The following is a 14630-nucleotide window of genomic DNA, read 5'->3' on the forward strand; positions in this document are numbered from 1 at the left end:
TTTTTATTTTTCTTGGTTTCCATGGAAACGTTTTGGACTTAGTCTCAAAAGGGAGGTGTGGGTTTCGTTTCCGCAGCACAACTCGAAAACTTCTTACTATCTTTCAGCAAAACTTGACAGATATGTGAGGCAGATCTTGAGGTGGTGCCTTTTGCTATTAACAGATTTTGGCATTTTTATTTCCGAAACAATTCGGACTTAGTCTCAAAGGGAGGGGTGGGCTTCATTTCCGGAGCACAACTCCAAAACCATTCAATTTCTTTCAACAGAACCTGGCAGATATACGAGACAGATCTAGAAGTGGTGCCTTTTGTTATTTACAGATTTTGGGCATTTTTCAGGATTTGCATTGAAACGATTTGGACTAAGTCTCAAAAAATCAAGCTGGACTTTAAGTAACTTTGTTCTTTCAGATATGGGGGGGGAGGGGATGTCATTTTCTGATGACTCTTGTTGTTATCCCCCACAACGCGTTTTGCGGGCGGTATTAAAATGGACCCGTGCACATTTGTCTTTTCCAGAGCACAACTCTAAAACCATTCACTATTTCTTCACCAAACTTGGCACATAGATAGATCTGGTGGTTTACTGGTGCCTTTTGGTAGTTTTGGATACCTGAATAAAATATTTTTGGGTGTTTCCATGGCAACAAGTTTGACTTAGACTGAAATTGGTGGTAGTACTCTTTTCCGGAGCAGAACTTTTAACTGTTACATCACCAAATTTCATACATAGGTAGCTCTAGTGGTGAACTGGTGCATTTTGGTAGTTTTGGATTTCTGAATAAAAAATGTTTGGCGTTTCCATGGGAACAATTTTTGCTTCGACTGAATTTGGTGGTAGTGCTCCTTTCTGGAACAGAACTTTGAAACCTTACAGTACTCTCCTTCCACTTAGTTATATACACGCCAAAACATTTGACATAGTAACTTGTAGACATATTCATTAAGAGTATTTTGGCATTGCTGACTTTGTCTTCTTGTCATTTTTATTTTTATCGGCTTCCATGGAAATGAGTAAGACTTAGTCTCAAAAGGGAGGCGTGATTTTCGTTTCTGGAGCACATGGCGAAAACTTTCATTAGATTCTTTATATCGTTCTTGTTTTCCTTGTTTTTTAGCTGTGAATGTTTTTAATGAATGTTGACTTATTCCTGTAAGTAGATGTCTGCAACATATCAATATTGACACTCTGTTGTTGCTGGCAGGAGGAAGACGAGGAAGAGGCGCTGCCTGACCTCCCTGACCCTGACCTTGAACCTGGCATCCTGCCAACAGAGATCCGGAAGTTGGTGGAGAGCAGACGTCAGGTGAAGCAGCTGATGAAGACGCCTGATCTTGCTCCCGAACAGTACATGCAGGTCGGTACCTACTAAATATACCCCAGTCAGTCAGTGAGATAGGTTCTACATAGGTATATACTAGGGATGCTACGATACATCGATACTTTTTCTAAGACGATACAATTATCGATACATTCAAAACTGTATCGATATTTAGTTTTGAAAGTATCTGTTTAAATATGTTTATGTATCGTGTACATTTTGCAATTGTATCATGTTTTTTTTATGTTATGAGAGCTATAAATGATTATTTTTCATGCACAAAGATGGGAAATTAGAACTGATTAATCTCTGAGAATAAAAAATGTTGCTCTTTTCATGGACAATTATAAAATATGGAATATTAATGTGTAAAATGCAACTAAATTTACGCAATAAAGCCACGAAAATAATTATCATGATACATATCGAATCATGACATGGGTATCGTGATACGTATCGATTCATGAAACTTATGTATCGTGACATCCCTAGTGTATACCACACTTATCCAGGAATTACTATCTGCTCAAATAAGGTTCATTTCTTCCAGACCAGTAGATCTCTGTGCATTCAAAGTATCATTCTCAACTCCTTTGGGAGTATACAACACAAGCTGCCTATGGGCACAGGAGGGTTTATATTCACCTTACGTTACTTAAACCTGTCTTCAAATTGTGGTATTTCTCTGGCACTCACATTTATGTTTTTGCTTGGGTTCTCAAACCAATAGTTTGAATCTGGCCAAATCTCTCTTAAATCAATTGCATTAATATCAGATCTCTACCACATCTGTACCTCTCCATGTGACAACTCCATAGGAGGTAGTGTCTTCGTTCTAGTCAGACAGTCAGTCTCGAGGATTTTAAAGTCTCGGTTTATGCGTTTATATTGGGCGTTAAAAGTTTGTGCAGGGTTCACATCACTCAAGCTTGTAGTGTTGGGTTTCGGACTTTTCGATTTCTGTCATAACAAATTGTGTGGTACCTGGTTTGAAGAGCTACTGACTAATGAGTTTTGTTATGTTTCAGTACGACATCCGTCAGAAGGCCCTCAAGCTTACAGCCAACAGTATGTACGGGTGTCTGGGCTTCACATTTTCACGGTTCTACGCCAAACCTCTGGCGGCTCTCATCACAGGCAAGGGCAGAGAGGTGAGTCTGTGAATGTTTTCTTTCTCAGGAATTCTTTGTTCGTCATTTGGGAGAATTCAAGTTTCCTAGATTTTCACTTGTCTCAGAGTAAAGGATCAATGGTGGATTCTGTTTGTGTAAGCCACCTAAACATCCTGACCCCATCACATGCCGATGCCAGGACACCACACCTTGCCACTTAACCTTGACACCAGCAGACCTTGACACCTCTTGACTGAGACACCCTGACACCACCAGACTCGGACACCCAAGACCCTGACACCACCAGACTAGAACACCTCTTGACTCAGACACCCAGCACCCTGATACCATTAGGCCTGAACACCTCTTGACTCGGACACCCAAGACCTGAACACCTCCAGACCCAACACCATCTTACCTAGCCAGTACCCTGACACCACCAGACTCGGACACCCAAGACCCTGACACCACTAGACTAGAACACCTCTTGACTCAGACACCCAGCACCCTGATACCATTAGGCCTGAACACCTCTTGACTCGGATACCCAAGACCTGAACACCTCCAGACCCAACACCATCTTACCTAGCCAGTACCCTGACACCACCAGACTCGAACACCTCTTGACTCAGACACCCAGCACCCTGATACCACAAGACTTGAACACCTGTTGATTTGGACACCCTGACACCACTAGACTTGGACACCTAAGACCCTGACACCACCATATCTGAACACCACTTGACTCAGACACCCAAGACCCTAAAACCTACAGACCTAACACCATCTTACCCAGCCAGCACCCAGACATCACCAGACCCTAGCACTTCTTGACTCATACACGAAGACCCTAAAACCTACAGACCTAACACCATCTTACCCAGCCAGCACCCAGACACCACCAGACCCTAACACTTCTTGACTCATACACGAAGACCCTAAAACCTACAGACCTAACACCATCTTACCCAGCCAGCACCCAGACACCACCAGACCAATCAGTCTGCCATAGTGTATTAGAAACAATCAGGGATTGACGACCTCTCTTCATTTATCACTTTCTTCGTATTTTTCATCAATTTTCATCCCCCCACTTCCTCTAGTCAGTGCTATTGTGATACCATATTTTCTGACCTGAATTGAAGAACACTTCCTATGTATAACTATGTACTCTGGCCTACATTGACAAATTAACTATTGTTATAGGAAAGAATCGTTTGTTCTTAAACTTTTAAGTAGAATCAATTTTTTCGAGAAACAGTGAATCATATGAGGATGAGAACAGTTAATCACCTGAAGTTTGTGACAGTGGCGCCACCTGTCAGTTGCCGTATTGATGTAGACGAATATTTCCAAATGAAGCCATCTGCTGTCTGGCGAGCCAGTCTGATTTGCCAAAAGCAGATACAAAGTTGCACTTCCGCCCGGAGAGCAGAAGGTCGGGGGCTCGATCGCTGGCCTCGTCATACCAAAAGACGTTAAAATATGGTACTTGTTGGTCCCTGCTTGGCGCTCAGCATTTATGGGTACAACAAGCTCTGGTCGGCTCGGAGCCCATGTAATGTGTCTAAGTGGGGTATTCATGTTACCTGTTCCTGAGACAGGATATGACTGTTTCACTGGTCATGGTTGTGTTGGAGTATGCTGGTGTTCTGTCTGATTACTGTGTTAAGCAGCTTAGGGCCAAGGTGTTTCTAGGGCTTTTCTCCCACCCCATACAAGGCACATGTAATATGTTTGAAAAATCTGTCTGTTCAACCAGCAGTTAATGGGTACCAGGTAGGATGGGATGGTTATGTGTCTGTTCAACCATCAGTTAATGGGTAACTGGCAGGATGAGATGGTAATGTGTCTGTTCAACCATCAGTTAATGGGTACCTGGTAGGATGAGATGGTAATGTGTCGGTTCAACCATCAGTTAATGGTTGCTTACCTTGTAGGATGAGATGGTAATGTGTCGGTTCAACCATCAGTTAATGGTTACCTGGAAGGAAAACATAGTAATGTGTCTGTTCAACCACTGGTGCCTTACAGACAGGTAGGGTTGTATGAGGGGTGAGAATGAAAACTCTGGTCATCCTGTTCTAGTGATGAAGGTACCAGCAGTTAATGGGTACCAGGTAGGATGAGATTGTTATGTGTCTGTTCATCCAGCAGTTAATAGGTAACTGGCAGGATGAGATGGTAATGTGTCTGTTCAACCATCAGTTAATGGGTACCTGGTAGGATGAGATGGTAATGTGTCTGTTTAACCAGCACTTAATGGTTTATTACGTTGTAGGATGAGATGGCAGTGTGTTGGTTCAACCATCAGTTAATGGGTACCTGGTAGTAAGACATAGTAATGTGTCTGTTCAACCATCAGTTAATGGGTACCTGGTAGGAAGACATAGTAATTTGTCTGTTCAACCACTGGCTCCTTAGGGTTGTATGAGGGGTGAGAATGAAAACCAAGGTCATCCTGTTCCAGTGATGAGGGTTATAATAATAATAATGTAAGAATACATTACAGGGGGACTAGTCCGTTTGTGATGTTAGCCCAAATGTAGAGTAATTCTATTTGGACTAGTAAGCTTGGCTGGTAACAACATCTACGGAAGCCTACAACATCTTGCACAGATTGAGTTACGGCTTTACAATCGGATGGTGATTATTATTATGTTTGATTCTTTGACACTATTTAAGTTACAGTATTCAAGATTTTGATCAGTGACGGGTATTTTTTAACTTTATGTAAGAAATACAGTTAAAATTTGAACTTAAGGCCAAAAAAAATATATATGTCTGTTTCCTATTACATGCTTTTTAAAAATAGGGTAGGTGGGTTGGGTTTATCTCTTTTTCTTTTTTTTTACTTTTTTTTTTTTTTTTTTTTTTTTTTTTTTTTTTTTTTTTTAGAAGCACCATGTGGGCACCTGAGAATGTCTAGAAGGATACCATATCATGTTGTGACAATATCTTGTGATGAAACTTTGATAGATTTCTGTATCAAATCATTATTTATGTTATTTATTTGCAGGTTTTGTCAGTGAGAGCCCATTGTGCCAATTCAATGCAATCCATTTTAGCCCTACATACACTGAAAAACATGAAAATATCTTACTTGATTTGGATGAAAATGATGAGTTAAAATGCACTCCAGTCATGATTTTGACGTGGTTAAAAAAAGATTTAGGGTCGGTTTACCAGAAACGGACATATATTTTTTTTGTTGCCTAACATGTCTGATTATATTCAGTCAGTAACAAAGTTTCGATTGAAACAAACCATGTGAAAGACCTTTGCAGTGCTGTATTTTTTTAAAGTCAAAAAAGTCAAATCGTTAGGAGCAACATCTCTTATTTATGTTTAAAAAATAAACATGTATCCTTTATTTTGATTGGGCAGTAAAATGTGTCTAGGGTTTATCATCCATGGATGGTTTCTCTTGATGCAAATATGTATCAAATCGGATAAGATCTTTTTTAACTGATATTGATTTCATCTTGATCACGACTAAATCAGTTTTACCAAATAATTTTATAAATATTGCAAGTACTTGGTAGTAAAACACTTCAGGGTTGGTCAGGGGTTAAATAAATATCTGTGCTCATTACTAGAGCTGTTATAATTCACTCACATATTCAATAAATCGAACAGTAACTTTCAATTCATAATTGGCGATCATTAGAATCAGATTTTCATTATTTTTGGTGTAAAGGAGTATTTTTACTACAATTTGGGTGTTAATTATGAAAGTGAGATCTTCAAGATGCAATATATCCAAGCCAGGCAAGATAATAGTCAGCTCTCTCACGGCCGGGTATATCCAATTTGACAGTGATGTTGTCATTGTCATTGTTAGGACATATTCAGACTGTCAACATATCGTCATTGTTCTCTGAAATATATATAATACTTCTGTGGCCGACTTTTTTTTTAAGTCATTACTAGGGGTGGGTATTGCAGAGAATTTTTATATTGATATATATTGTGATGCGAAAGGTTATATTGCGATATGTATTGCCATATATTGCAAGAAGGGTTTTTAACAATAAACTACTAATGATCTAGTTAAAGCTTTATTTATAAAGCAAAACCACAACAAAATCACTATGCTTTATTAAGCTTTAATAAAAACTTTTAATCATGACAAAATAAGAATATAGATAATATTTAAATGTAATTTTCACCACGATCATTCTCACCACCATTACCACAATTGCCACAATCATCAAGGTTTCCGAGTGTTATGAAGTTTTCCGAATACAAGTCAAAATACCGGTTTTCTATCAGCGTATCGCAATACGTATCGTTTTCATGTCTGAACCTGTAAATACCGGTAAACCGGTTATATTGTGCAGCCCTAGTCATTACTAGGGCTGTAATGATGCATCAGACTATTAATGGATTGCAATTGTTGAGTCTCCGATAGCAATTAATCGATGGCAGAAACGAAAAACTATCAGTAGTATGTATGACTGTCGATAATTTAGTGTTTGACTTCCGTTGATAACTGCGCAGCGCAAAATACAGGAAGTACCAGATTTGTTCACTTTGATTTAGAGTTATCTGCCCATGTTACCTCATAAACAAACTTGATCTGGGTTTCAAGCTTCTTGTCAGTTATTAAAAGAGACTGAAACCACTTCAGCTTGTTTTCATTTCATATAAACCATACATTTATTTGGGAAATGACTTCAAAGGAGACAATTCAAGGAGAAAAAAACTATTGCAGTAGTTGATCACAATAGACTATCGCTATCGCAGTAGTTGTTTCTCCCTCAATAGTCACCCCCAGTCATTACCCAATATTTGTATTCGTGTATCACACTCGCATCATAGTAGATACGTTGCAACCCTACTCATTACACTGAGGCTAGAAGCGTACCCCATTACAATTTTAGTCAAATCTTTTACATTTTGACTAGATTTTGAACTGAAATATAAGTAACTTGAAAAGTGTTTGAAATTAAACAATGAAAGTCAAAGAATGCTTATGAATTATAGAAGTGAAAGAGTCTTTGTCATAACCATCAAAAGTCAGGATCCACATTAGAATTGGTCTTCAGCAACTCATACATGTGGGGTGGTGGGGTCTCATCTTAATAGGCAGCTATCCACATGGGCACAATGTGATCAGGTCGTCAGGCTTGTGACTTTGTTTATGCATGTGATCATTTTCCAGTAGTATAGATCGGTGCTCATGATGTCAGTCACAGGATTGTCTGGTCCAGACTTGATTATTTACAGACTGACATCATATAGCTAGAATATTGCTGAGTGTAATACTTGACTGTGCGGTGTTAAGCAACAAATTGTTATTATTGTCATGTTAATAGTTAACATGTTTTGGTTTCATTATAGTTTTAAATTTAAAACTGCCAAAAAAGAAAATAGAATTTGCAAACTTGATTTCAACCAAATAGAACATGAATATCATTTTCATTTAAGTTGCACTGTTGTCCCTGAGAAAGTTGTATGTTAAGAATTAGTATTTTGTCCATCCAAACCTTTTACATTCTCAGCATCGTTTAAATAGCAAAAACCATACAATACTTCAAAACTTGTCAATGTTTGCTTGCTATGCCATGTTGTTTAGATGTAACCTACTCAGAACACAATGTACCTACCCTTGATTACTTTCTCTTCTTTATGTGTATAGCATGTGCGTGTAAATATTGTTTTGTAAATGTAATGTACTACAGGCCTGTGGCCAGTACCGGAAATAAAGAAAAACTCTATAGTCATACAGGAGGAAGTCTCAGGAACCTTGAAACCACTGTAATTTCACTTCACTACTGCATAATGATATCAAACATGGCCACCCTAATATTTTCGTTTTCTTTTGCCTTTAACATCGACTAACTCACACTTTCTGTGAGTGCCAAATTGCAGGGCTCGGAAATTCCACTCATCCGCTTGTATTGATGAGTAAACTTTGCTTGGGGCAAGTGAAAAACATAATTTGCTCGTCTCTAGAGTACAAGTACGTTTTCTGACCCAACTATTTTTCAAAACAATCAGTTTAAGTTTTAACATCGTCATTCCCGATTAGCAGTATTTGTGAATTCCCTGAAAACTAACCACAAAGTTTAAGTCTTCATGTGTGTTTGGTATCCTTTTTTAACAGATATCATGCAGCGTGGTTTTGTAATCTAAATGCTTCGAATATTGTGATTGGATGCTATTAATAAACTGACCAATGAAAAAAATCATCACAGCATGAATGTTACTGCTGTCGAATCAGAATAAGCTTTATAAGGCCTAAAAAAAATGTTGTTCCAATTACCTGACCGACCCTTGAATTCTCGTGCCGACCCTATTTTTTTTTAGAAGGGTGAATAAATTATGCTTTCAGACCCCATTGTCTTTTTCCCGGCACCAACAGACATCGGTCATTCTGATAGAGAAAGTCAATATGATGGCTGCAATCTTGATTGAATAAACAATTACACATTAATATATGTGTTATTAGTTTGTACTTTACTCCTAAAAAAAGTGTGTAAAAACAAAAGAAATTCCGACCTAGTTTAGTTGAAACATATTATATTCACAATGTGAAAAGGATCGGGGACAAGTTCTTGCAACTTATTAAACCCCTCTCTAAGAATATTTACAATAACTAATTACATCACAAGCAATTATAAGAAACAGAGACAGAGAAAGACTGAAAGATAACACGGGAAATGTTATAATACAAAAGGTGTATAGAGAGAAGACTACTGGAATTCCGACCTACCTACCCTAAATTTTAAAGAGGTGTAATCAGAACCACAACATTTTGTTTTTTTGGCCTAATAGGGAATTTCCTGCTGGTTATTACTGATTGTTTATCGTTGTCAACTTTTCTTTTGGATGATGATTTGTTTTTATTATTGTATCAGGGGTGGAAATAACTTTAAAATTGCTAGTGTACTCCAGTACAGTGTAACATGGAAAATCACTTGCCCTGATAATTTTTGTGAGCTGGGGTATTCCGCTTTCTTGTTGATATTATCTAAATAAGCAACATAATTAACATTGGAAAGTCTGGGCTGTACAACACCGGTACAGTGTGATAAACAAATATTGCTTGCCCGAAAAGAAAAAAACAGTGGACCCCACGGACGCCGGGCAATGGGTTGATTTTCCACCCTGTATACATAGGTAATTTCCAGGTTAGATAAAATATTTGATATATTTTACCACTTTTACTTAACTGAAAATTTGATTAAACAAAGATTTTATACAGAAAACAATGTAAGTAATGTTTATTGTATGTATATTCCAAGCAAAGATTTTGAAAAAAAATAATTTAAATTTACATTCATTGTGTTGCATGATCTATAGGGCAAGTACAATTTTAGAAGGACGAGTGGAAAGTTCATACATATCGCCCTGCATAGTGAGTAGAGATTTTTGAATTTTTCGAGCCCTGAATTATACTTTGAGCAGCATAAACCCTCACACTAAATAGCAGACTTAAAAACGGCTTTCTGAAAGATTCATAATTCCCTCGTAACCCTGGTTTCTGCATACTGACGCTAAGTGTTAGATGCAATCTTCAGTAGCATCACACAGGAGTATTAATGGAAGGGAGACAGGTGTTGGAGAAAAGTCCTCAAATTCTATTTAACACGGGTTTGTCACTTAACATTGAAATATTTAACTAAATTTACAAAGCAAACTAGGAATTAGTTTTGCTGGTCTTGTCTATACAGACAGAAATTACAGTCTATTTTCTCATAAGGTTTGCAGCCATCGGCAGGAACAGCAAACTTCGTGTTTACATTCTTCATCTGCGTAATCTCAATTACCTAAACCAACATGGCTGGACAGTAATGGAAGGGGAGATTGGGAGGGGTGTGTGGTCCGGGGAGCATCTCAAAAGTACTGGCTTTGATTAAAGCTGTATCCTCTTTTTAAGCATAGAGCTTGGGTTGATGTTTTTTCAGTCGTATCGCGCCATGTTAGTCTGTGAACTGGAAGCCGGAATCAATGCTGGTTTTTTATATTTACCTAAGGGAACCAGCGACTATGGTATGGTGTTGACACCCCAAAATACATTATTAGGGCGTTGTGTGCAATACAATCAACATTGTCAATGATAAATTGCTTGATGCATTCAGAACAGGTGTGTTGCAGTGAAGTTATGAAAAAAAGAGTTTATGTTCGGAGGCGTGTCTCGAGAAGTCATTGAAGTTTTATTTTGCCTTGCGAGGTCAATGTCGAAGCACAAAGGTCTGATTTTAATAAGCACCAATTTGTGACTGAAATTCAAGCCTGTACAATGTTGATAAAACTGGTGACTGGAAAAGAAATATTATTTCATTGACATGACATTTATTGCATTCAATGATTGAAACAAAGTTCAGTATTCTAGGGCACATCATACCAGATAGACTACAGGTTTTTCTTCATTTTAAGTGAGTGAGTGAATATGGTTTTATGCTGCTTTTAGCATTATTTCAGCAACATCACGTCAGGGGACACCAGAAATGGGCTTCACACATTGTACCCATGTGGGGAATATAACCCGGGCCTACGGCGTGACGAGTGAACGATTTAACCACTAGGCTACCCCGCCGCCCCTCTTCATTCTGAGGCTTGGGATTTATTCAGAGGGGATTCCATCCCTCGCCTAGAAGTGCAGAGATGCCAACCACAACCGATTTGGGAGGAGTTACTCCTATTTTCAAATACGAAATCTGCTGTCCGATTTGTCTTTAAAAAACTCATTTTTTTTCATAAAGAATTCTGTAAAATGTTTTTACAGCATTCAATTTCGTAAGTCACCGGTGATTTCATTCGAGTCAACACCAGTAAAAGCATTCAGAAGCTTAGCGTGTGATCTTTTGGATATGGATTGTGTATATTGGGTGTTATTGACGACAAAGTTTCACTAAGTTTTTCCAAATGTATGTCATAGCCTGTATGTAAGTGAAACAAAATGGCGGTGCCGACCACGTGTTTACCCCCAACTTGCAGCTTCTGTGCTATGGCCTGACCTCCAGCCAGGCATGACACCACTTTCATTAGATTCTCATGCTGTTGATCACTGGATTGTCTGGTCCAGACTCGATTATTTACAGACCGCTGCCATATAGCTGGAATATTGCTGAGTGTGGCGTAAAACTAAACTCACTCACTCACTTCATTAGATTCAGGGTTGGCATTTCTCTAAGGAGACCAGGTTGGGATTCCCTCTCTTCTGCATATCTAAACCCTATTGGGATTTCCCTCTCTTCTCCATATGTTGATCCAGAAGGGATTCTATCCAGCTGTGGCTTGGTACCTCATAAGGATGAGAAAGCAGCAATAACTTGGTGCGCCTTGTGGCTGCAAGAGCTGTATGATCCCCAGGGAGTTGAGATTGATGATATGTTGTGCCGTTGAGACGGACATCCAATGATTGAGGGAAAAAACAGCACCTTGAGCATGTACTAGTTGCGTTGATATGTGCGCTATATATATATTCTATCCTATCCTATCTCTTCTCCATGGGTGAACCCACTGGGAATTCCCTCTCTTTTTTCATCAAGGGACCATATAGTGATTTTCATTCAGTTCAATTCCTCAAATTATTTATGTTTTTGACAGTTTTTGACACGGCCCCTCTCACCAATAGCCGTGTTTGTCCAGATTTGAAACCATCACCATGAGCCGAAATAGTCCCACTTCCTGGTCCGTCTTCATTCTTGTTTGTTTGTAAAGTGATAGCTCGTCAACACGGATCACCAACGCCAGCAGCAGGTTCCCAACATAAAGTTCAGCTTAAAACAATGCCTTTATGGAGGCAATCTCGTAATATGAAACTAGCCCAGAATCAACAAACTATTGCCTCGTCTTCTTCAAGTGATGCTCTCATAAAGACAAGGGTTAAGTGGGATTTGTATTGTGGAGAAATTATTGCTAATTCTAGACAGTATTCCCATAGGAAAAGACGACATGGCCCTGATGTGGAAGGCTTGGGTTGTGGAGGGTTGATCTTGAAAGGGAGTTTGGATTGTCATGGTTGTGCTTTTATTACCGAGATATTTCGCACGTGATTGTCATCACGAAGATATTGTGGTAGAAATCATTGACTTTGCTGTTGGACTTATCACGATATTTTGAAGTTAATACAATTTGGATAAAGGCCAAGGGTTGATCTTTGACTTGGTTTGCGGAATCCATTTTGTTGAGATTTTCGACTGGCTGAAGACAGAGGAGCGAGAGATTGTGTCTGTATGCGTGACAGTATGTTGGGGATGTAACTTTGGTTGGGGAACAACTTATCATGACTGAGAAACATTAACTGAAACAAAGTTTTAATGAACTTTTTTGTGTGATAAATTATAGTTTTGAAATGAAGTTTGAGTTTAATCATTTAGCTCACTGTGTTTTAGCATTAAGCTCAAATGATTAAGGATGTGGATGTTGTTTCCAGAGCTTTATTATTCTTTATTTCTTCATTAAACTTGTACAAATATCATTACACCATGAACTGGTACCTTTTGTTTTCTTGTTATCAAGGAGTTATTTTTCGCCTTACCGTCCAAAAGGAACTCGTGTTGTTGTCTGTTGATGTCTTACAACACCTTTTACATTTTTGACAGTTTTTTACTTTTTATCTGAAATACCTGGAAGAATTCAGCTGAGATTTTTTGTGTTTTATGAAGGAGATAATTTTGTTCAAGGCTTCAATAATGGAATTTCAATATGGCTACCAGGTAGAAGACCCGGGTTCTATTCCCCACATGGGCACAATGTGTGAATCCCATTTCTGGTATCCATTGCTGTGATATTACTGGAATATTGCTAAAAACGGCATAAAACTCATCTCACTCACTCACTCAGTACAACATGATGGTAGGGTTGGGGATATAAATATTTCATGCCTGTTGTGAATTGTTTTAAACCTTACATGCTTTTACTTAAAGGTTCCAATTTCTTTCTCTTTTTAGATTTTATTGAAAACAAAGGACCTTGTACAAGCGGTAAGTCTTTATTATTTTGATTGGCATACAGACATGTAAGAATTTGGTTGGATATGTAGGCATGAACGATTTTGTAAATAAAAACTTGTTAATCGTTGGAAAGTTTTTAACATGGAAAATGCAACATTTACAGAAAAAACTAAATTGCTAAAATAACTATTACAATTTGACTGGTCGCTCTCAAAACACTGTTTATAAATGAACCTTTGAGTCAAGTTGAGGTTTATTGTGTAGAATGTAGGGCAGGATGAAAAGATTGATAATCAGAAATGTTGTGGATGGGTGAAATTATTAATGATTATTATTTTTTTATATAAAATTGTGTCGTCAATAATCTGTACATTTAATATTGTGATGAAAAAAGTTTTAATGTTACTAAATGCAGCATTAAACAGTATTTATTTACTGTATAATCATCATTATTTATCGTCCAAAACTGTGTTCCACAGGAGATATTGCTTGTGTGAGATGAGACAATATCTCCAATTAGATATCGCTTTGACAGTAGATTTTGTACAATGCCCTGACAATGCTATGATGTCATGAACTTGATGACGTCACAATGTTATGACACCGCTGAACTGCGAGTCTAATGGCAGTACTGTGTTCAGAGATGTACATTTTTCATTGAAAACTAAAGACGTGTGATTTTTGATGATAAATAGAATCTCACCCTCGTGTCAACTGATATCAAATATATCAACACTTGTTGATAAAAGTAAAAAGGACACTTGCGCGAGATTCTCTATATATTCACGCATTCAGCAGGAAAGCTTATCACCTCTTTGTGAACATTGCTGGTATAGGACTCCTGACTCTTGCAAAATTATTTTCGTCTCATCAGCATGTAAGTACATCAATCCAAACCACGCTGTATGAACTTCTAATATTGCAGATGAACCTGGACGTCATCTACGGAGACACCGACTCCATCATGATCAACTCCAACTGCACCGACCTTGACCAGGTTTTCAAGCTGGGGAACAAGGTGAGATTCCGTGTCAGGTGGCACACTTGAAGTGTTGTTAAGAGGATGGAGAAACATCTGTTAGGCTTCTCTTATTTCTGGCTGTTTAATTATTTGTAGTTTTGAAGTGTTGTTCTTCTTTGCTCTTCTTGATGATATCAAAAATATGATTTTACCTTGTCATCCTATGTTTGTTGGTTTGAATCATCAAGATTGGTTCATCAGACACTTCTAAAGCAGTAGGGGCGGTGGGGTAGCCTAGTGGTTAAAGCGTTCGCTCATCACAC

The 14630-nt window shown here is 38.2% G+C and overlaps 1 protein-coding gene across 1 annotated transcript in view; it reads left to right on the forward strand.

Annotated features, from left to right (window-relative positions):
- LOC124259897 (DNA polymerase alpha catalytic subunit-like) overlaps window positions 1-14630 on the forward strand; it is a 53568-nt gene that overhangs the window by 28117 nt on the left and 10821 nt on the right. The window contains 4 exon segments of the mRNA XM_046694124.1: window positions 1208-1360; window positions 2353-2475; window positions 13344-13376; window positions 14272-14364. Coding sequence (XP_046550080.1) covers window positions 1208-1360; window positions 2353-2475; window positions 13344-13376; window positions 14272-14364 — 402 coding nt within the window.

The sequence above is a fragment of the Haliotis rubra genome, unplaced genomic scaffold (assembly GCF_003918875.1).
Source record: "Haliotis rubra isolate DU_JTF1 unplaced genomic scaffold, ASM391887v1 Scf740, whole genome shotgun sequence".
NCBI classification, from domain to species: domain Eukaryota; kingdom Metazoa; phylum Mollusca; class Gastropoda; order Lepetellida; family Haliotidae; genus Haliotis; species Haliotis rubra.